The sequence below is a fragment of the Ursus americanus genome, chromosome 20 (genome assembly GCF_024610735.1).
Source record: "Ursus americanus isolate L20-20 chromosome 20, mUrsAme1.1.p, whole genome shotgun sequence".
NCBI classification, from domain to species: Eukaryota; Metazoa; Chordata; class Mammalia; order Carnivora; family Ursidae; genus Ursus; species Ursus americanus.
In genome coordinates, this window is record NC_142146.1 from 27,291,063 (window position 1) to 27,314,240 (window position 23,178).

The 23,178-nt window shown below is 37.3% G+C and overlaps 1 protein-coding gene across 2 annotated transcripts in view; it reads left to right on the forward strand.

Annotated features, from left to right (window-relative positions):
* The first annotated feature begins 34 nt into the window (after positions 1-34).
* Positions 35-23,178, forward strand: part of HACL1 (2-hydroxyacyl-CoA lyase 1) — a 35,436-nt gene continuing 12,292 nt past the window's right edge. For both annotated transcript variants that reach the window (XM_045791710.2, XM_045791711.2), the window contains exons 1-11: positions 35-265; positions 454-558; positions 6,294-6,334; positions 6,961-7,041; positions 8,773-8,845; positions 10,820-10,897; positions 11,862-11,956; positions 13,979-14,091; positions 16,287-16,422; positions 20,658-20,763; positions 22,433-22,516. In XM_045791710.2, the coding sequence (XP_045647666.2) occupies positions 176-265; positions 454-558; positions 6,294-6,334; positions 6,961-7,041; positions 8,773-8,845; positions 10,820-10,897; positions 11,862-11,956; positions 13,979-14,091; positions 16,287-16,422; positions 20,658-20,763; positions 22,433-22,516 (1,002 nt within the window). In that variant the 5' untranslated portion in view covers positions 35-175. The remainder of the gene's footprint in view (positions 266-453; positions 559-6,293; positions 6,335-6,960; positions 7,042-8,772; positions 8,846-10,819; positions 10,898-11,861; positions 11,957-13,978; positions 14,092-16,286; positions 16,423-20,657; positions 20,764-22,432; positions 22,517-23,178) is intronic.

Here is a 23,178-nt window from a genome sequence, read left to right on the forward strand (position 1 = left end):
GACTAACTTAAGCCCCGCCTTTTCCTTCCCGCTATTTAAAGCGGTTGGTTGCCTTCGTCCTGTCAGTCAGAGGACAGGGTCCCACAATTGGCGCGAGGTTGCCTCCTGACTTTGTTTTGCCGGGTTACTACGCGTCAACTTGACTGCGAGAGTACCTCGAACTTTCAGGTGGAAGATGTGGGAAGATACCTTCGCCGAGCGTAGCGACAGAAGTGAGGAGCAGGTTTCTGGTGCTGAAGTCATCGCCCAGGCCCTGAAAAACCAAGTATGGTGATTCTCCTGCAGCGAAAGCCTTCTACGGAAGCCGGCAGGGCGCGGAGACGTTGTCCCGCAGACTTGGAGAGCGCTGGGGTGGGACCGGGGAGGTTTGCCTGGAGACTTTCCTTTTAGCGCCGCGGGAGGGAACCGTGTGGCGGGGGTCCGGGCATTTACTCCCCTGTTCTTGGTCCTTAGGATGTGGCGTACATGTTTGGTATCGTGGGCATCCCGGTAACCGAAATCGCCGTTGCGGCGCAGAAGCTGGGTATCAGATATGTCGGGATGAGGAATGAGCAAGCCGTAAGTATGGACGCTGGGAGCCAAAAGCATCATTGGGAATAACTGATAATAACTGCAAATATTCATTGCAGACACTCAGCCCTCACCACTGTTCCAGTATTTCATACGTGCCAATCACGACAATCCTATGAACTGTGGTTAATCCTAGTTGACAGATGAGAAAAGTGAGACACAGAGAGGTTAAGTAATTTGCCTGAGGTGACCGTTGGTAGTGGCAGAGCCAGGATTTCAACCCACGTGTTCAGGGTCTGGAGTCCGTGCCCTTGACACTACACAGGGTTGTACTCAGCCAAGTCTGGAGGGTCGGGATTGGAAGGGAGAGTTTCCCCGGTCTGAATCCAGGCCTTCTGTCCTCGCATAGCTACCTGTCATTATGTTTGTTTCTGGGTATTATTTGTCCGGTCTGACGTCCTCATTTGGCTGTGAGCTCCAAGAAAGGAGGGATATTATTTCTTCTTGATACATCTGTATCCCCACTGCTACATGATAGGTGCTCAGGCAGTTCCTACCAGATGAATGGGTGAAGACCAGGTCTCCTGTTATATACTAGATGGCCCTGCAAGGTGACAGTATCACAAATGGTAAAGCTGTGATTAGAACTCCAGTGTCCTATATCCCAGTCCAGTGCTCTTTCCACCACGTCATGCTTTGTAGAGGCTTATTTGGAAGCAAAAAAATGGAAAATAAAACATTTTGTTAACTCAGTCTTAGTGCTTACTCTGTCATCCCGGTCTTGCCCTCCTCTCACCAGAGCTAGCTTAAAAGATCAAGAAACAACTTCTACGATGTCATATCCTGTCAGTCCATCTAAAGCACTTCCACTGTTGCTCTCTCATTCAGGCTCTTACCACCTGTTGCCCTGACAACTGCCTTGACCTTCTTTAGTGCTGCCCTTCCTCTGCCATCAGAGGTTCATTTGTTATATCCCATAGTGCCTGGTGTGGTTGGAGTTTTTGCATGATGTAGAAGCTTACCACATTTTTTTTATTAATTGAGTTAATTGGTGTTTACATCTTCCTCTGACTTATTGCAAGGAGTCAAGCCGACTGTGGGAAATACCTACTAGGAATGCCTTATAGGCATCTCAAACTCATGTCTGATTTTGAATCATTACCTTTTCCCTCCAGATTGGCTCTTCCCTCCGTATTCATGATTTGAGGCAGTGGTGCTGTGATTCACCTAGTCAGTCAAGCAAACCCAAACCTAGAGAGATATATTGAAGGAATCAGGTTTAGTCTTGGTCTTTAAGTTGAACACAATCTGGGAAGGTGAGGGCAAAACACAAAGAACAAATTTATCTAGTATAATAACTTACAAAAGATATATGTATAAGGAATGCTGCATATAAAAGGTGACTTGTTCTCTCTGAGTGGAACAGAGAAGATTATCTGTAAAGGCAATGTTTGTTCATGCTGTTCCATTAAAATAGCTTAAGGGCACAGTGGGCTGGACTGACTAGGTAACCTGAGGGGAGGTTGTAGTAAGTCCATGGCTGGAAAAATAATGTGGGCGTTTTCAGTCGGCATTGAATGAGACTGTAAAGGGTTTTCTTAATAGATAGGAGACATAGTTAGATTTGTACTTTAGAAATCATGGTAGTACAAGAGTATGGATCAGTAGGACAGCTTGAAGTTTTATTTCCGTCCCTATAAGCTTAGTGGAGGGCCTCTGTAGGTCCCAGGTGTTTTATTGGGCATATGGATATGGAGATGAACGATATACTGTCCCTGTCCTTGGGGAGCTTATAACCTAGCTGTGGAGATAGACATAAGCAGACAGTTTTATTATAACGGGACAAGCGCTGTGAGAGAGGTATGTTCAGAGTGCTATGGAAGCCCAGAAAAGGATACTCAGCCTAAAACTTCAGAAGTTTCCTGGAGGAGATGATCCCTGAGCTGTCTCAAAGGATGAGTAGGCATTAACCAGCAAGGAAGGAGAGGACAGGCTCTTCTGGAGATGATTCTTAGGTTTGGGCTTGCTTAAGGGGCTGAGTGGATCATAGAGCCACTGACTCTGATCGGGAATACAGATGGAAGAGTCAATTTGGAGGGAAAAGATAATGAACCCCAATTTGGATATGAGTTTGAGATGCCTGTAGGACATTCCCAGTAGTACACAGTCACCTCAGTCAACCTCTGACCAGTAGTCAGGATGACTTAACTAGTGCCTTGAATTAAGGGTAATGCCAGGATGATGAGAGAATGTGAGAACAGATTCAGAAGCCATACAAGAGGCAAAAGAAGACTTGGCATCTAATTACATGTTGTACTAAAGAGAAAGGTATAATTGGTCGTGACTTGATTGTCTTTCATTGGATCCTTAGAGTAATCAAGACATATACTGACCAGCTTTCCAGGAAGTAAGCACACTGTTAGTTCTCACTGTTACATTTCTGACTGTGTGCTGGCAATATTTGGGGTGTTTTACATGTATTAATTGATTTCATCCTCCCAGAAGTGCTATCATTTATGTTCATTTTATAGATAAGGAAGCCAGGGCACAGAGTAACTTGCCAAAATTACACAGCAGAAAGTAGGAGAGCAGGATTTAAATCAAAACAATTTAGTTCTAGAGTCTGCTCTTTTAAGAACTGCACACAGCATTCTGCTTGTAAGTGGAGGTAACTTGGTAGAGGAATATATGTTTGTTTGTTTTGGTTTATTTATTTATTTGAGAGAAAGAGTATGTGAGAGAGAGCACACGAGCACATGAGTGGGGGTTGGGGGGTGGGCAGGGGCAGAGGGAGAAGCAGGCTCCCCACTGAGCAGGGAGCCTGACGCAGGGCTCTATCCCAGGACCCCAGGATCATAACCTGAGCCGAACGCAGGCGCTTAATAGACTGAACCACCCAGGCACCCCAAGAAATACACGTTTTATGATCTATAAAAAGAGTTCCTCTTCAACTTTTGACATCTGCAACAGAAGAATATAATTTCTGTTATACGTTGTTTTGTATTTTGCATTCTGTAGCAACATTTCTTATCCCGCTTTAATAAGTGGACAGTGCTCCTCGTGTCCTAGTAAGTGTTCATATTGCAACAGATACTATATTTTATTCACTTGCATTCTTAGGAGTTGTCTTATTATAATCCTATGTGAATTTGGCCTTATGTGCAAAAGGGAAAAGAGATAAGGGCCAATGGAGAACAGTAACACAGAAATAGTACAGAGCCTTTGTGCACCTTCTTAGTTGGCATATGTAGTGGTGTTAGTTAAGATTATGATTCATAAAAATTTATTTTTAATTTTTATACTTAAGTCCTAAACATTTAAGTTCAGTGTACCACACATAAAGTTGAGTGGAGGTTAGAAAATATCCTATTTTTTATTATATCTAAAAAAAATGAGAAGAAATAATACTGGAAAAAAAGATGTTCCAGACTAAGAAAAAGGATTTATTTGAGAGGGAATTTAGCATATTTTCAGGTTATCGTGTATTTGATTATCGCACCTCCCCTTTTTTGCCTTGCAGCTGAAGTGTAGTTTAAAAGTAAAAACTAGGGGCGCCTGGGTGGCTCAGTTATTGAGCGTCTGCCTCTGGCTCAGGGCGTGATCCCGGCTATGGGATCGAGCCCTGGATCAGGCTCCTCCACTGGGAACCTGCTTCTTCCTCTCCCACTCCTCCTGCTTGTGTTCCCTCTCTCACTGGCTGTCTCTCTCTCTAATAAATAAATAAAATCTTTAAAAAAATAAAAATAGGGGCGCCTGGGTGGCACAGCGGTTAAGCGTCTGCCTTCGGCTCAGGGCGTGATTCCGGTGTTCTGGGATCGAGCCCCACATCAGGCTCTTCCACTATGAGCCTGCTTCTTCCTCTCCCACTCCCCCTGCTTGTGTTCCCTCTCTCGCTGGCTGTCTCTATCTCTGCCGAATAAAATGAAATCTTTAAAAAAAAAAAAAAAAAAAGAAGAAGCTTTTAAAAAAAATAAAAATAAAAACTAACCAGGGCGCCTGGGTGGCTCAGTTGGTAAAGCTTCTGCCTTCTGCTCAGGTCATGATTCCGGGGTCCTGGGATCGAGCCCACTTAGCGAGGAGCCTGCTTCTCCTTCTCCCTCTGCCCCCCCCCAACTCCTGCTCTCTCTGTGTCTCTGCCTCTCAAATAAAAAAATGAAATCTTAAAGAAAAAAATGGTAAAAACTAGCAATATGCAAGCCATAAAGGGAATCTCAACAAATCTCCAAAGATTGAAAACATATAATATATGTAACTCACCATGTGGAAATAATTTAAGTAACAGAAAGATAACTAGGAAATCCCCAAACATTTGAAAGTTAAATAACACATTTGATACTTTGTAAACATTTTAAAAGACTGGCAAAATAAAAAAAACGTCAGGGCAGACTGGTCAAAAATGAAAGACAGAAAATAGAAATTACTAATAGCAGGAATGAAAAAGGACACATCAGGGGTGCTTGACGGCTCAGTCCTTTAAGTGGCTGCCTTCAGCTCTGGTCATGATCTCAGGGTCCCTGGATTGAGCCCTGCTTGGGCTCCCTGCTTAGCAGGGAATCTGCTTCTCCCTCTCCCTCTGTTCCTCCCCGCTGGTTATGCACCCTCTCTCTCTCTCTCAAATAAATAAATAAATAAATAAATAAATAAATCTTAAAAAAAAAAATAAAAGAGGGGCACCTGGGTGGCTCAGTCGGTTACACGTCTGCCTTCAGCTCAGGTTGTGGTCCCTGGGTCCTGGGATCGAGCCTGGCACCGGGGTCCTTGCTCAGTGGTGAGTCTGTTTCTCCCTCATCTTCTGTTCCTCCACCTGCTCTCTCTCTCTCTCAAGTAAATAGATAAAATCTTTAAAAAAAGAAAAAAAGAAAAAGGACTCATCACTATGAACCCTAATTAACCAATGGGTTGAAGAAGAAATCACAGTGGAAAACAAAATATTTTGAACTGAATGATAATGAAAAGATGAGAGTTCAAACTTGTAAGTCATAGCTAAAGCAGTTCTTAGAGGAAATGGTTTTAAATGAATCTATTACTAGGGAAGAGCAAAAATCAGTGCTCTAAGCTTACATTTTAAGAAGCTAGAAAAAGACTGGGAAACAAACTGAGGGCTTCAGAGGGGAGGCGGAGGGGGGATTGGGATAGGCCAGTGATGGGTATTAAGGAGGGCACATGTTGCATGGAGCACTGGGTGTTATATGCAAACAATGAATTATGAAACACTACATCAAAGGCTAATGATGTACTGTATGGTGACTAACATAACAAAATAAAAGATTTAAAAAAAAAGAAGCTAGAAAAAGAAAACCAAACTAAATCCTAAATGAAAAGAGTAAAATAAATACAAGAGCAGAAATCAGTGAACTGGAAAATAAATGAACAATATAGAAAAATCAACAAAGCTAAAAATTGGTTCTTTGAGAAGATTAATAAATTTGATAAATCCCTGGCAAGACTGATGAAAGAATAAAATAGAGAAAACACAGATTGCCAATATTAGAAATAAGAGAACATTTCTGTTGATCCCACAGATATTTAAGCAGTTGTAAGAGGATATTATTAATAAACTAGATGAAAGAGACAAGTTCCTTGAAATACTAAGAACTAGATTAGATACTAAACCATCATTTGAAACTTACAGGTAGAATATTACTTGTTAAAACTGAAAGCATTCCAATTCCTCCTTTACCATTCAGTTCTAGTCTCTTACTGAATAGTAAATTTTTATACGTGCACTTACTGTAAGGATCCCAATATGCTTAAGTCCCAGTATTTTTTTTTTTTTTTTGTAGGCTTGTTATGCTGCCTCTGCGATTGGATATCTGACAGGCAGGTATACTAAAGTCTTTGTTTTATTTCAATTTCTTTTGAAGGCTGTCTTAAACAGAGTTTCTAAAGAAATGAGTTTCTAAATAAATGTGTAAAATGGCAAACTGAATTATATGGAGATACTTTTTCCTTGAATGTTTTAAGGTTAGCACATCTAGGGTGAAGCATTCAAATTCAATTTAAAAAATTTGAGGCAGAGCATTATATTTCAGAATTATTTTCTGTCAGAGATCAAATGACATATGTATTTGTTAAAAATTTTTTTAAAACACTTTTCTCCACACAAGAATGTACTCAGCATCAAGAATTGGCTTTTGTATGCAGTTAAATTGATTGGGCCCAAATATAACCTCTTCAAAATATGAAGAGGTTCAAAATATGAAAAGGTTAGTGAAATACAGTGTGAAGATGATAGGTATCTTCTTTCCCGCAGGAAGACTGATATAATCTTTTCCTCGTTTCTTTAATAATTCAGAGAATATCCTAATAATTGCTTTACCAATTGTAGTAAAGACCTATATGTCCTCCTTTTAAAGTCCAAGAAGGTTGCCATGTTTCCCCCTAGAGTGATATTAGTCAGATATTGCATTTGATCTGCTTTTAATACAGTAAATTCTGTTTTGCTTCTAGGCCAGCGGTGTGCCTTGTTGTTTCTGGCCCAGGTCTCATCCACGCCTTGGGTGGTATGGCAAATGCAAACATGAACTGTTGGTAATTAATTGTTATTCATGATCTGGGGTGAGAAGACTTGGAATCAAGTGCTTGAGGGAATAGCTTAGTAAAAAATTAAGAACAGTATTAGAAAGAACATAAAAAAATATCAGTAATCTTACATAGAGGTAAACACTGTTAACATTTTGGAGGTTTTGGAAAATTTACGTGTAGAAGCATACGGGAATACACGTATACTTAACTCATGGAGTCTACCCTGTATATAAACCTTCTTTCGGGTAACATCTTCCTGCATTAAGATACAAGTGTTTCTAGGGGTGCCTGGCTGGTTCAGTTGGTAGAGCATGTAACTCTCAGGGTCATGAGTTCAAGCTCTACGTTTGGCGTGGAGCCTAGTTAAAAAAAAGATACGTGTTTCTAAATGTATATGTAGAAGCATATGGGCATAGTCTGTGTTTAACTCCTGGAAACTGGAGAGTGTATAATATGTCCTTCATCTAATATCTTCTTTCATTGAGATTTAAGTGTTTATAAACTTATGTGTGGAAGCTTGTGGGAATAGGCTCATTTTTAACTCGTGAAAATGACACTGTGTATAAAACTTAAAAAAAAAAACACATTTTGGAGTGTGTGTGTGTGTGTGTGTGTATTTTTATCTCGCTATATATATGAATATGTATTCAAGTCCTCTTTAAGTGCAGAATTATTTTTTAAAGACCCCAGCTTCATATGTAAGAATATATCCAATTCTTCATCTTGTTTTGCATAATTAGCAAGACAATTGAAATTAAATTTTTTCAGTTTGCTTTATAAGCTCTTTAGTGCTTACTCTTTGACCTTGCCCTTAACCCCATTTTTGGTACTTTATCAATAAAATCATGTTAAAAGGGGGTAATGTTCTAGTCAATTCATGAAATATTTAACCTTCCTAGTATAAAGGAAGATTAAACATTTAGGTATTATTTAGACTAATGTCCTAGTAGGAAGGACATTGTTCATTTTCTTGACATATGCCTTCTATCCTTTTTTCCTTCCTAGTCTTTCTTACCTACTTTAGGATCTGATATTTTTTTAATAACTTTAAGTTTGCTGTATCTTTTCTTCTTCTTCAAGGATGAGAAATTTATTGCTGAGAAATTTCTCTCACTCCACCATTTCCAAGTAGACTCACTTAGGAAAGTGTCAAAAAAATTCTTTCCTCCTTTTAATCCCAAGACTAATGGAAAGGGCATAAACATTTATTTTACATCACCACACCTAGAGGTTTAGCATCAGCATTCAGAAGGGCTTGGAAAGCGGGAGGCACAGAGGAAAAGCATTTACTATAAATTACAGCTTTTTGTAAAATTAAGGAAGGGTTCTGTTGTATCAGGTTGCTTCCTAAATCTTTATAAATCTATAGTTTGTTTGTTCGTTTGTTTTAAAGATTTTATTTATTTGAGAGAGAGAGAGCGCGCATGTGTGTGAGCAGGGAGAGGGGCAGAGGGAGAGAGAGAATCCTAAGCAGACTCCACCCCCAGTGCAGAGCCTGATGGGAGGCTTGATCTCAGATCTCACCACCCTGAGATCAGGACCTGATCTGAAACCAAGAGCCGGACGCTTAACCGAGTGTTCCACCCAGGTGCCCCTAATCTATAGTTTTTAAGGGAAAATGAAATTCTCTCTCTCTCTCTCTCAACATACATGGCAGTTTATTAATTGGGCACTCTCCTGAGTATTTTACATGTCGATCTCATCTGTAATTCTCTTTTAAAACAATGAATATTTCAGGCCCTTGCTTGTGATTGGCGGTTCTTCTGAAAGAAGGCAGGAAACGATGGGAGCCTTCCAGGAGTTTCCACAGGTACCCAACTCTAAAATTTTTCTTAGAGTTTAGTAGCATAAATGTACACTATTAAGATTTATGGAGAAGAAATAAAAACTCCTATCTGTAAAATAAACAATTAAAATAGAGGTACCTGAGGTAATTTAAAAGTAGTTTTCCTTGACTACAAAGACAGTCTCAGTGTGCATATTAAGGGAGCTTAGGCTCCACTTAGGAGCAATCTTCAAAGGAATATATCTTTTCGACAGACTTTTAAACTCTGAAAGTCAGTTCTTTTTTTTTTTTTTTTTTTTTAAAGATTTTATTTATTTATTTGACAGAGAGAGAGAGACAGCCAGCAAGAGAAGGAACACAAGCAGGGGGAGTGGGAGAGGAAGAAGCAGGCTCCCCGGTGGAGCAGGGAGCCTGATGTGGGGCTCGATCCCAGGACTCTGGGATCACGCCCTGAGCTGAAGGCAGACGCTTAATGACTGAGACACCCAGGCGCCCCTGAAAGTCAGTGCTTAAAGAGTCAAGATGCAGGAATAAAAATGTTGTGGGACTATGCCTCTCAAACTTTAGAGAAGTAAAAAGTTGAGAGGAAAAATACTACGTAAAATAACTATTAGTAGACTCTGGACAAGTTCATTTTTATTTTAGAAGGCCAAAAGAAAGTATTTAAAAATTTCTAAAAACTTAAAAGAATTTGTCAACAAAATGCTATTGTGGTTTGTTTGTTGTGTTTTTGGGTTGACGTTTTTTTTTCTATGTATTTATTACAGGTACAACAGAGGTCTTCATAAATAGTTGCATAAAACAAAATGCTGCAACTTTAAGAATAGTTATAGAAAGCAAATAAGTGAGAGTGAATGATTAACTATTAAGAAAATATTTGCACATTTCTAGCACAAAGTTCTGAGCAAAGTTAAAACCTTAGGCAAGTCTGCTGGTTAGTCCAGAAGTCATTGTGAGAACCTCAGAAAATAAACATAGTGTTTTCTATATGATTTAAATTACTATAAAATATTAGATCTTGGTATAGGTTGATGCAAAAGTTATACTTTTATCCTCTTGAAAGGGAATTGAAGTTTACTTTATTAATGGTAAAGAATAACAACCATTGTTTAAAAGATGCTGATATATTTGAAAAATAAGCAGAACAGATAAGTTATTTAAAAGGAAATTTAAACTAATTACAGATACTTTATAGAAGAGAAGAAAGCAGAGGATAATGTCCACTGCAAATATTTTTTCCTGAAAAGGAAAATAATAAAAGTTTATTAGATGAAATTAAAAATGTGAAGAGAAAATCACTGATTTGATTTAAAATCCAAGTATCTGTTTTTATGGAAATACTTTAGATGGCATGACCAAGAACAGACTGAAAAATCTTAATTCTGTCATGTTCATAGGACTAAGACTACCAACTTTCATACCAAAAAGTATCAAGAGACACCATTTCTATATATTGCTTCAGAGTATATTAAACAGTGAAAAATTAGCACTGCTGAATTGACACATCCCAAACAGCATAGCAGTAAAATACATAACAGGAAAATTGGCAGACATGTAATAAGGATAGATTATAATTGTAATAAGGTGAAGCAGGTGAAGTTTTGTATTCCTGACTGTGGAATTTCAGGGTCCAGGAATGTGCTCATTTTAATTTTTAGTGGACATTATCAGCTTATCTTCCCATTTATACTCTTACCAGCAGCTTGGGAGAGTGCTGCTTTCCTGTGTGGCGGTAAATGCTGAGTCTTATCAAAGTCTTTCATTTTTACAAGTCTGAGAAATGAAAATGATGTCTTGTTTTGATTTACTTCTTGGATTACACTGAGGCAGAAATTTGATTGTGCATTGCCTAGACTTTTAAGAAACAGTCCAGGTAATGTATTTTCTCCATCTTTTTTCTACACATAAAAGAAAGTAATGACTTAACATTTTGTCTTCCTTCTGAAGTGTAATATGATCTGTGAGCTGAATTTTAAATGATTTTCTTTCTGCATATAGGTTGAAGCTTGTAGGTTATATAGCAAGTTCTCTGCCCAGCCGAGCAGCATAGAAACTATTCCCTCTATTATAGAAAAGGTAAAGTATTTAATTATAAGTCCTCCAAGTTGGCTGGTTTTTCTCAGTGGCTTATACCTATGTTATTTTAATGTGTAATTTGGTATATATTCAGGCAGTCAAAAATGATAGTGTTAAGAAGCTATTTATATTTTAATGTTTGCTGTCAATTCAAGAAACAGATAAATTATTTTTGAAAAAAGTTTCTCCTTCACTTCAGTTTTTAAAATTATTTTTTCAAAACACAGTTTTTTTTGGTATTTTTATTCATCATTGTATATCTAAAATCCTTTGTAATGACAATTCACTAGAAATAAAAATATTTTATTGCCTTTATATGGAAAAAAAAATAAAAAAAAATAAAAATAAAATTATTTTTTCAACTACAGAGAAGTAAAAGGAAAGCTAAAATGAAATCCCAGGTAACCTTTCTCTTACGCTTTTGCAAAAGTTTAGTTTTGAAAATTAGTACTAATGCATATAAAACCATGCCTTAGTTGCCTAAACAGCACATTATAAATTAATCTTAGTTAACCAACATTTGTATGTGGAGTTACATTTGAGCTGTTTCAAAACCATGTGTTACAGAGACCCTTTGACACATATGATAACATCAACGGTTTCTGAAAACTTAGCCAAGTTATTAGGACTAGGAAGCAAGTAAAAGCACATGTTATAGAGTAAACACTTGGCAGGCAGAGCCTGGTGGATTATTTCTAAGACTAATGGGTAATAAGACATTAATTTTAAAACTCTGAGTATTTTCTTTCTTATCACTCCCCTTTTAAACAACAATATCTTTTAAAATATATACAATCAATAGAGGGCATTTCAATTTTAGTTAAAATTGTTTATTTCTCCAACTGGGGATGTCCAGAAAAAATTAAAATAGTATTCCTTTCACAATTTTTAATTATCTTTGAGTGGAATATGTGATAAAGATTGAGAATTTTAAAATATTTTCTTCTGTTTGTACTAAATTTAGGCAGTGAGAAGCAGTATTTATGGTCGTCCAGGTCCTTGTTATATTGACATACCTGCAGATTTTGTGAACTTCCAGGTGAATGTGAATTCTGTAAAGTAAGTAATAGTTATACTGGAGTTCTTCCTTAATTGTGTTATAATGGGTACCTTTTTAACAACTTACCTAGCAGTTTGTAAGTTAATCTTCATTGTCTTAATTTTTGACAATTTTTTTTTTTAAAGATTTTATTTATTTATTTGACAGAGAGAGAGACAGCCAGCGAGAGAGGGAACACAAGCAGGGGGAGCGGGAGAGGAAGAAGCAGGCTCATAGCGGAGGAGCCTGATGTGGGGCTCGATCCCATAATGCTGGGATCACGCCCTGAGCAGAAGGCAGACGCTTAACCGCTGTGCCACCCAGGCGCCCCAACTTTTGACAATTTAATGATTCAACTAAATCCTGGCCAAAGGGTTTGATTCTCTTAATTTAAATGGTATTATTTAGTAATTATTTGGGGGGTTAATTATTAAGTCAAATACATGGAGCTTCCTGAACACTCATTTGAAATTATTCTTCCAGAGGCCGTAAATAATACATCCCCAATTAAGGTAGTAGGGGTTATTCAGAGTCTTTATAGTGTAAACCAAGAGATGAGGTGACCGTTGAAAAATTATTTAGGAATCAGCATAAAAAACATTAGTCTTTCTGTCTGTCTCTGTGATTTAAAAATATTCCATCTCAGGTGTTGCTATGATTTTCCATGTTCCCTTATTCCTTAAATAATCACTAAGTGAATAAAAAGTATAAGAAACATTTTTCACTGGTAACTAAGTCACCTCTGATAAGGATGGATACTTAGGTTAATACATCACCCTGGGTACCATTTAGTATATTCCTGCTGTTGTGGACCAAGTGGTTCTCTAGTGACTACAGAGAGACAATGTGCATTTCTGTATGTTCAGTATACCAAGGAGTTGTTTTTCTTTGTGAGAGTCAGACAAAAAGGACATCTATCCTGCATAATACCTGAACATGATAAAATATTACTGGGGGGAGGGAAGGCAGAGCTGAGTTTCTGGTAAGTTAACTCTGTAAGCCTTCTTTAAAATTTTTGTAAAGGTTGGGGCACCTGGGTGGCTCAGTCGGTTAAGCGTCTACCTTTGGCTCAGGTCATGATCCCAGGGTCCTGGGATCGAGCCCCACATTGAGCCCCACATTGAGCCCCACATCGGGCTCCCTGCTCAGCGGGCAGTCTGCTGCTCCCTCTGCCCCTCCCCCGCCATGCTCACACCCTCTCTCTCTCTCTCAAATAAATAAAATCTTTTTTAAAAAGTTTTAAAAAAATAAAATTTTTATAAAGATTGAATGTCTTTTTTTGTTTTATATGCTCAAATTTTGTACAGCATATGATGTTTATTAATTAAAATAAGTGAAAACACCGAGGACTTGGCAATACCTATGACAGTTTTAAATTTTCTTTTCCTAATGAATATTGTATTACTAAAATAGTGACTCTCCCAGTAAGGTAGTTAAAGGCATGGACTTTGGGGACAAATGACCTAGGTCAGTCTAGTCTCTGCCACATACCATCTGGGGACCCTGGGCAAGTTACTTTCTGAGTTTCCCTCTCCATCCCCCAATGGTGAAATGGAGATAATGGTAACGCCTTACCTCAACATTGCTTTGAAACTTAAATGAGATTAAATGGCACGTGGTATTAAACACCAGCTCTGAGTATGATTTTTACTGTTCTTACAACAACTATTACTACAATGTAAAGCCATTAACTCAAATTTCCTGTCAACGAATTACTGATTTGATTGGCTTTTAGATCGTATTAGGGAGTAACTTAATTTACCAGATATGGTAGGGGCATTATGGTTATATAGGAGAGAGCTGCTTGGAAAAGCTTTTAATTGCCTATAATTCACCTTAAAATGGCTCAGAAAACAAATTTATATGCATATTTGTGTGTGTATGTGTGAAGCAAATGTGGTAAAATATTGTTGAATCTACATGGTGGGTATATAGAGTTTATTGTATTATTTTTTTTCTACCATTTTATGTATTTGGTATTTTCATAATAAAAAGTTTAAAACTTGGCCTCTTTTAATATTAACAGAACTCTTTATTTCCAGGTATGCGGAGTGCTGCATGCCACCTCCTGTTAGTATGGCAGAAACCTCTGCTGTATACACGGCAGCATCTGTTATTAGAAATGCCAAACAGCCCCTTCTTATCATCGGGAAAGGTAGCATTGAATGGAACTCTAAATCTTGCTAGGCTGTTGAAAGAATGCTAACTCTGTTTAGAAATTATCTTCGTTATTTATTAACATATGTCTCATATATGAAATTGGAGTATGAGTTCTTTTTGTTTAGGATTATTTATTAATTTTGAAATCATAGAATTATTCTAGAATGCCCAGAGATCTTGCCCTTTTAAAGGAATATCACCCATTCTGTTTCTTCAGTCTTATGTGTAAAATGTATTTTTTCCATTATAAAAATAATATTTGATAATTATAAAAAATGTTGGAAAGTGCAGAAGATTAGGAAGAAGAAATCCCTTCATCCAACGACAACTATTTTTGGGGCACTTGTGTGGCTCAGTTGGTTAAGCATCTAACTCTTCATTTCGGCTCGGGTCACGATCTCAGGGTTGTGAGACCAAGCCCTACATTGGGCTCCGCGCTGAGCATGGAGCAGAGCCTGCTTAAGATTCTCTCTCTCTTTCTCTCCCTCCACCCCTTCCCCCTCCCTCACACACTCTCTCTCAAAAAAAACAAAAAAACAAAAAAAAAACCAAAAATATTTGTAACATGTAATACTTTTCTATTCATTTCTGCGTGTATATTTCATATATTGTGATCACACCATACAGATGGTTTTATTTATATTCTAATTATTTCATTTAATATTGTAACAACATTTCTTCATAGGCTTAAGTTTTTCCCTGAATATAATTTTAAGGTCTATTCATGTATATACTAACACTTCACTGACAGATACTTAAATCTTTGCCATTTTTTTGTTTATTTGGTATGGCTGTGACAAACATGTTTGTGCTTAAAGCTTTTTCCATATTTAGGACTTACGATAGATTCCCGGAAAGAAAATTAAGTTAAAAGGCAATTCATATTTTAGGGGTTTTGGTACATATTGTCAAATTGCTTTCTCCCAGGTGTACCAGTTTATACTCCTGTCAGCAAGTTATTTTAGTATCCATTATATGTCCTAGAACTGGGGGCCGTGAGTCACGTATGACCATGCTAGTCAATTATCAATTACTGAGGAGCTAACTACATAGAAACTAAAAATAATTTTAATGAAAATGGTGGACAACAGAAAAAAATCGAAGTCAGAGCTGAGTCGAATGCAGCTATGTGATGTATTAGCTCTGTGGTCTTGTCAAACAACTGCTTTGAGTCTCAATTATCTCACTTGTAAAACAGAGATATTAACTTCAACAGGATTGTTATGCTTAAATAATAAGATAGGTAGAAGGAACTCAGTAGATGCTAGTTTTCGTTCTTCTTCTGACCAACATTTGATGAGTACTTACATTAAGGTAGGAATTACAGAAAACATTTGTAGGATATACAGAAGAATAATGGTCTCTACCTGGAGATAGATTAGTAACAGATCAGTGCAGTCTACCCATCAGTGGTGTGTATAGAGAGGGTGAGGTGGATTCTCAATGGAAGCAGCAACAATTTGCTCGTGTAGGTGATATGGAAAGACTCTCTGGAAGAGATGACCCTGCTACACCTTGAAAAGGTGGATGATAGGTCACTTAGTGGACAAGTCCAGGAAGGGAGAACTGGGTGGACAAAGATACTGAGGCAAGAAAGAGAATACAAGGAAACCTCCTGGATGAAAAAAACTATTTTTCATCTGACATGTATGAGAAAAGATTTTGAGGTATTTTTTATATGGGGGAGCATTATGTTGAATCTGAATGTACTAAATTTACATCTCTTGTTAAAATTTCCATGCATAGGGTAGGAAATTGTGCAGTCCAGGTTAGCTGATGGTAGGAAGCAACATGTGAGATTAGAGAGAGCCTCTCTCTGTCAGAGCAAAGTCTTTCCTTGCCCACCTGGGCCTGTCAGTAAAGATACTATATTTAGGGAATTGTGAGTAGTAATTCAGTAGGAACCATAGAACAGATAATTGAGAGCAGCAAGAGAGAAGAGATGCAACTTTTGTAAGTAGACATCCTTCAGAATAATTGAGAATATTATTGGGGAGAAAATTAGAACTGTCGCTTTCTTGAACATTTTAAAATACCAAAGATAAAAACCATGGTCACAGTTTGAGTGTAAGCCCTTTATATATAAGAGATTATTTGAGAAGTTCTAAAAGCAAATTCGTATGAGTCGTTTTAAGAATCGCAGCGCCTGGAGCATAACTGACTTGTCTAATACATTTTCATTGCTTGTAGGTGCTGCTTATGCCCATGCAGAGGATGCTCTCAGGAAATTGGTGGAGCAATGTAAATTGCCATTTCTGCCCACCCCCATGGGAAAGGGTGTTATCCCTGATAACCATCCAAACTGTGTGGGCGCTGCCAGATCCAGGTGTGTGGCATTCTGGAGTTTAAGTACAATGGCTTAGCAGATCTTAGGCTAATTTATTTTGTGACTTTAGTGAATCTAGAAGAAGTTCTGAAATGTAATTTTAAGCACACTTGTTTCTTTTTAGACTTTCCAGTGCTTCAAAGATGTTATCTACTACCGTCTGACCCTCATGGTTTTAGATGGGAAATCTGTAGTCATTTGAATCATTGTTCCCCTATATGTAATATGTTCTGTGGCTGCTTTCAGGATTTTTCTTTATCTTTGGTTTTCAGCAGTTCAATTATGTGTCTGGGCATGGTTTTCTTTTCGTTTATCCTGTTCTCTGATCTTCTTCAATCTGTAAATTAATGTCTTTCACCAAATTTATAGTTCTTGGCCATTATTTCTTCAAAAATTTTTTTCTGCACCAGTCTCTTTCTCCTTTCCTAGAATAATGCAAATAGTAGTCATTTTGATTTTGTCCCATAGGTCCCTGAATATCTGTTCAATTCTTTTTTTTCATCTTTAAAGTAGTTTATTAGAATTTCTTTTCTTTCTTTTTTAAGATTTATTTATTTATTTTAGAGAGAGTGAGCGGCGGGGAGGGGCAGAGGGAGAGGGAGAGAGAAAATCTTAGACTCCACGCCCAGCACAGAACCTGACAGAGGGCTTGATCTCATGACCCGGAGATCATGACCTGAGCCAAAATCAAGCATTAGATGCCTAAATAACTGAGCCACCCAAGCACCCCTATTTGATATTTCTTATATGAAATGTTCTTTTTATTTTTGTTTAAGTAGACCTTTTATTTATTTTTTAATTGAAGTATAGTTGACATACAATGGTGCATTAATCTCAGGTGTACAACATAGTGATTTGACATCTCTATACATTATGCTATGTTCTCTGTTTAGTTCTTTTCAATGCTTTTGTCTCATATTTTATATTTCTCTGTCGAGAACTTCTATCTTCCCATTTATTTGAAGAGTATTTTTGTTTACTTTGTGGAGCATATTATAATAGCTGCTTTAAAGTCTTGGTTTACTAATTTCAACATCTGGGTCATCACAGAATGGGAGTCTATTCATTTCTTTTGAGAATTGGTCACGTTTTTCTGGTTCTTTTGTATATTGAGTATTTTTGGAATGTATCCTAGATTTTAAGTATTATGTTTCAAGATTCTAGGTCATATTTACGTACTCTGTAGAATGTTGACTTTGTTTTAGCAAGCAGTTAGACGGGTTAAGTTCACACTGCAAGGTCTGTCTTGCTAGAGGTATTAGGTCCAGGGTCAGTTTAGTTTCAAAGCCCTTGCTATTTCCTTTGGGTCTGTCCACACATGCACAGCGCAAGCGTGAGCCCCAGACATGTACGCATTCATTCCCAGAAATAGAGAGTTCTTTTCTCTTCTCTCTAGGACGACCTCCCCACCCCACCCTTTCCAGGAGTCTCTTGCTGCTGCCTTATAGTACTGCACAAATGGAACTGCCTTTGGGGCAAAGTAATAGAAAGAAAGAGAAAAAGTAAGGGGGATTGTCCCCATACTCTTCACAGACCACAGGGACCCCTTTTCTGGTTCCTCTTGCCTGAAAAATGAAGTCTCTCAGGATTTTAGCTACTTGGGAGCTACTACAATGCAGCTATGCAGCAGGGCTGGTCTCAGATCATGGCTCAGGGAGCAAAACAGAAAAAGAAAAAATCCTGAACTTCTTCCTCCATGCTCCTCCCCAGCTTGCGGGGGCCCCTTTTTCTGATCATCTGGCCAAAAAGAAGGTTTCTCCCCAAGTTTTTGTTGCCTTCCAGTTCTACAACCAGTGCTGCCCTGAGTCAAAGCCAGAAAATAAAAGAGGGGGAAATAAACTTAGGAAACTCACCCCCTGTGTGGGTCACTTCTTTGACTCTTCTCCCAGCCTACCTACAATTGGTTACTTTTCAGAACCCTCAGGCAGGGGCTTTTTATATTTTGTTCACTGTTTTCCATTATAATCAGAGAGCTAGGCTGTTACAGGCTTACCCAGCCTTGGCTGGTACAAGAGGTCTCCTCTTTTTAGATTTTTAAAACATACGTTTTGATAAACTATACATTTTTCTTTTAATTTCTTGATATTTCTTTATTATGAAATATTCTAAGTATACGAACAAGAGAGATCATTTAGTGAACACTTACGTAACCACCACTCAACTTTAGCAAATATAATGTAATATACTAAGTAATATGTAATATTAAGTAAGTAATATGTCATTGCTTCAGTCTCTAGTTTTTTTCTTTTTTAGGAAACGAAAATTACAGATTCCTATATGTAGTCCTCTGAATACCTTGCTTGATCTCATTACCTTCCTCTCCACAGTTCACCATGGCTATGCATTTGGTGTTTTTCATATTCTTGTGCACACACTAAAATTAATTTTGAGGGTTTTTACAATGTAATTTTTGCTCATTTAATGCTATCTTAAATAGCTTATACCTCAATAAATAAAGATATAGATTATATATCTTTACTTTTTTTCACGTTGGTATACATTGTACAGTAACCACATTCTTACACTGTTAAGGTTTGTGTGTGTGTGCGTGTGTGTATTTTAACTTGGTTTGAGCTGAAGTTTATCTTTATTCCAACCAAAGTTTAAGAAGGTAATACTAATAGTGTAAAAAAGATTGCAAGTGGCTTAAATAATTGAATCAGTAATTTCAAGTATCAAATAAATCTGTCCTTCCAATTGTAGTTTTTATCTGTTTGTTAAACTGGGTCCCACAGGACCAATACAGTATATGAAAATGCTATTTTGTGTATGATATCACTGAAGAAGACAAAAGCAAAAGAACAGATACCCTATGGAAAAATATAGGGTAGAAGGGAAACAGCCAAGAAGCAGAAAAATGAGAAGTAAAAAAAAGAACCCCACAGCAATTATGATAATAAACTCTTCTGTAGAAAGGCAGAGACATTATTGATTGGGTCAATAATAATGATAGTTATACGTATATTATAAGAACAACATCTGAAACAAATGATACAGCATAAAATAAGCAAAGGTGTATGAGGTTAAAAAAAAAGCAAAGATGGCTATGTTAATAGTGTGGATATCAAAGTAAAAATTATTTTTAAAAATTAAAAGTATTGACAAGGATATTAAGAAATATAAAATAAAACTATTAGCAATAATTTTGGTAAAGATTTTTGACTGCAGTTTGGGAATATGAATCAATTGTCTTAAAAATATCTGCTTCTAGCAATCACTATGAAATATGTATTAAGATTCAAGCATAAGGATGTGCAACCCAAGGGCACCTGGGTGGTTTAGTAGGTTAAGTATCTGCCTTCAGCTCAGGTCATGATCCTGGGATCTTGGGATCAGGACCTGCAGGAGCCTCCCTGCTTAGTGGAGACTGTTTCTCCCTCTGCCTCTGCCCTCCCCTCACCCCCACCCCGCTTGTGTGCACTTGGGCTCTCCCTCTTTCTTTCTCTCTCTCAGATGAGTAAATAAAATCTTTAATTAAAAAAAAAAGATGTGCAACCCAGTACTTATAAATTATCCAGTAATTGACAAAAGTTAAAATAAATTTGATATATGTGTTCTGCAAAATATATAGCCTTTCAGAATTGTATTTAAGGGGCACCTGGCTGGCTCAGTTGAAAGAGCATGCGGCTCTTGATCTCAGGGTTTGTGTTCGAGCCCCACGTTCGGTGTAGAGATTACTTAAGGAAAGTAAAGTAAAACTTAAAAAGAATATAATAAAAAAAAATTTAAGAAGAACCTAATGACAAAGGGAAATGTTTATAATAAGCAAAAGTGCATGAGACAGTATTATAGCATATAAGCTCAACTATGTAAAAATATACTTGCATAGAAAGAAGACTAGATGAAAACATGCCAGGCTATTAATAATAGCTTTTAAATTGATAGTATTGTTGGATGAAGTTCTTTTTCATTATACTTTTTCTGTTTTATTGAGATTACCTGCAGTAGACTTTTGTTAATTTTTCTGATGATAAAAAGTAATAAGCAATGAAATAGGTATAGTCTTATATTTTTCTTCTTATTTCATCTTTTAGATTACTATTTAAATAGAATGCGTTCATAATTATTTTGGTTTGAAAGATTGAATTTACCCTAGAAACTGATTCTGAAGACAAAAATAAAATAAGCTCCAGATTTTTAAACTTTTCTAAATACTTTAGAAATTAATTTTAGAATAATTAAAATAAGAAATATAGATATACTTTTTGTATTTTAACAGATTTTCTTTTTAATAGGGCTTTGCAATTTGCTGATGTAATTGTATTATTTGGTGCCAGATTAAATTGGATTTTGCACTTTGGACTGCCTCCAAGATATCAGCCAGATGTGAAGTTTATCCAGGTACTCAGAGCAGAGAGATTTAAAATCAGAGCTATCTGTGATTTGTTGTTCTCCCCAGCTGTTATCAGCTCTGCTTTCTTCTTGGCTTTTGTAGATTTTTATAAATTGTCTAACATAATTAGAGGTACCAAAGTAAGCTGCCTTTTCAAGCCTATGAAACACAATATGCTGCTTTACTTCTAACCAGAAAACCTTTCAAGTTTTAAATAGTTTGAAAAGCATAATTTGCCTCTTCTTCATAGTTCAAGTATTTTTAAAGGTAGACAAAAGGGGTTTAAGTAGAATGGTAGATTAGAACAAAAGGTTCAACATTGTTAGGGATTGAGTTGTCCTTTTAGATGCCAAATCTTTCAAACACCTTTGGCTGGAAATCTCTAAATGCTGCTTTTACCTGTCACTAAACAGAGTGGAATATACTCTGACCTCCCATTATTGGTTCTTGTATCATTATGATTCTCTTTCTAAGCCAGTTTCCTTATTGGTGTAGAAGGTACTGCCTAGGGGCACCTGGGGACTCAGTCAGTTAAGTGTCTGCCTTTGGCTCAAGTCATGATCCCGGGGTCCTGGGATCGAGCCCTGCGTTGGGCTCCCCGCTCAGTGGGGAGCCTGCTTCTCCCTCTCTCCCCCGCTCATGCTCTATCTCTTGCTATCTCTCTCTCTCAAATAAATAAATAAAATCTTGGGGGGGGGAAAAAAGAAGGTACTGCCCGTATAGTGCAATATGAACCTGTTTGCCGTACAGAGATTGTGTATGGTGTTTGATGACCCAGCTACAATTGCTATCTTCTCCCTATTTGCCTTTTACTTTCTAAGGAGTCAACTTCTAAGAGTCCCTTTCCCCCTGGGGCTATGGAGAACTAACATTGCAGATAAGCAAGACCTGGATTTACGTGGAAGATCCTACCACCTCTTGATTATCCCCCTTGAGTACAGAATAAAGTGCATCCCTTTGGAGGTGGCTAAATTACAACTCCTTGCACAGCTATTTTCACTTGCCCACAGCCATTCAGATATGGAGCTTCTGGGTAGGTGGGAAGTAACCATGCCTTACCCTAGGAGTAGTTCTCAAAATGTGGTCCCTTGACCAGTAGCATAGCACCACCTGGGAAACCTGTTAGAAAAGCACATTTTTGGTCCCCACTTCAGATCTACTGAGATCAGAAACTCTGAAGTGGACTCTTGCAGTCTGTGGTTTAACAAGGCTACCAGGTGATTCTGATAGCTCACATTTGAGAACTGCTTTCAGCAGCGATTCCAGTAAGTAGAACCTTATTATTGATTAGATTCAAAACTGTAATTGATCAAGTCAAATGCATTCCTGTGTATAATAGAACAATATCCAAATCTACAGAGTAGATATTAAAATGAAGGAAGATGAGGTTTCTGTCCTAGCTGTGATAGTCATAGTTCTATGGATTTTTACCTTTATTAAGAAGGGATGCCTGGGTGACTCAGTTGGTTGGGTATCCAGCTCTTGATATTGGCTCAGGTCTTGATCTCAGGGTAATGAATCCAAGCCCTGCAATGTGCTCCATTCTGGGTGTGGAGCCTACTTTAAAAAAAATTTCCTGAATATCAAAACTTTGGTTCATTTATTCAGCCTTAATTTACTTCTTAAAGATTTTTAAGAATAAGCGTGGCTCATTCTTAAGCTTTATCTCTTTTTTAGGTTGATATCTGTGCAGAAGAATTGGGGAATAATGTAAAGCCTGCTGTGATTTTGCTAGGAGACATAAATGCCGTCACTAAACAGGTAAGAGCTTTTGCCTAGGTTTTAGTTTATGTGGATTGGTCTTTAGGGAATAGTTCCTAAAAATGTTTCAACCTTGATTCATTTGGTGACAGGTTTATTAATATCTATTTTAAACAAAATCTATGATGGAAAGCTGTTCTTAAATATAACTTTGGAACTCACTAAACCCAACTGCTTGTATATAGATCATTTTTATGTGAGTAAGATAAGCATTTTTGGAAGACGATTGAAGACTTAAAGGCATTCAGTAGGCAAACAGTGATTTACTAAGTAGGATCCAGCTGTCTGAAAAATTATAATACAGCTTCCAGAAGAACTGAACTTACAGCCAAGAAATGTCTTCATGTACTGGAAAAATCTAAGTATTTCTTTAGGCAATAAAGAGATTTTTACTCTTCAAATGGTACTTAGTGACTCGTCCAGATTCTTTTTATTTGTACATAATTTATATATTTCACTGTAATAGGAGATAAAATATAGTCACATTTATTACTTGATTTTAGATACAAATTGGTATTGTTATCATGATTATATAATATTATGAAGCATCCCCCAATCACATATTAAAACATCCTGGAGCATTTGGTCTGCATCTCAGGAATCCCTGGATATTTGGGGTTGTTGTCCTTCCCACAAGGATTCTATGATTTTCCTTCTAGTAC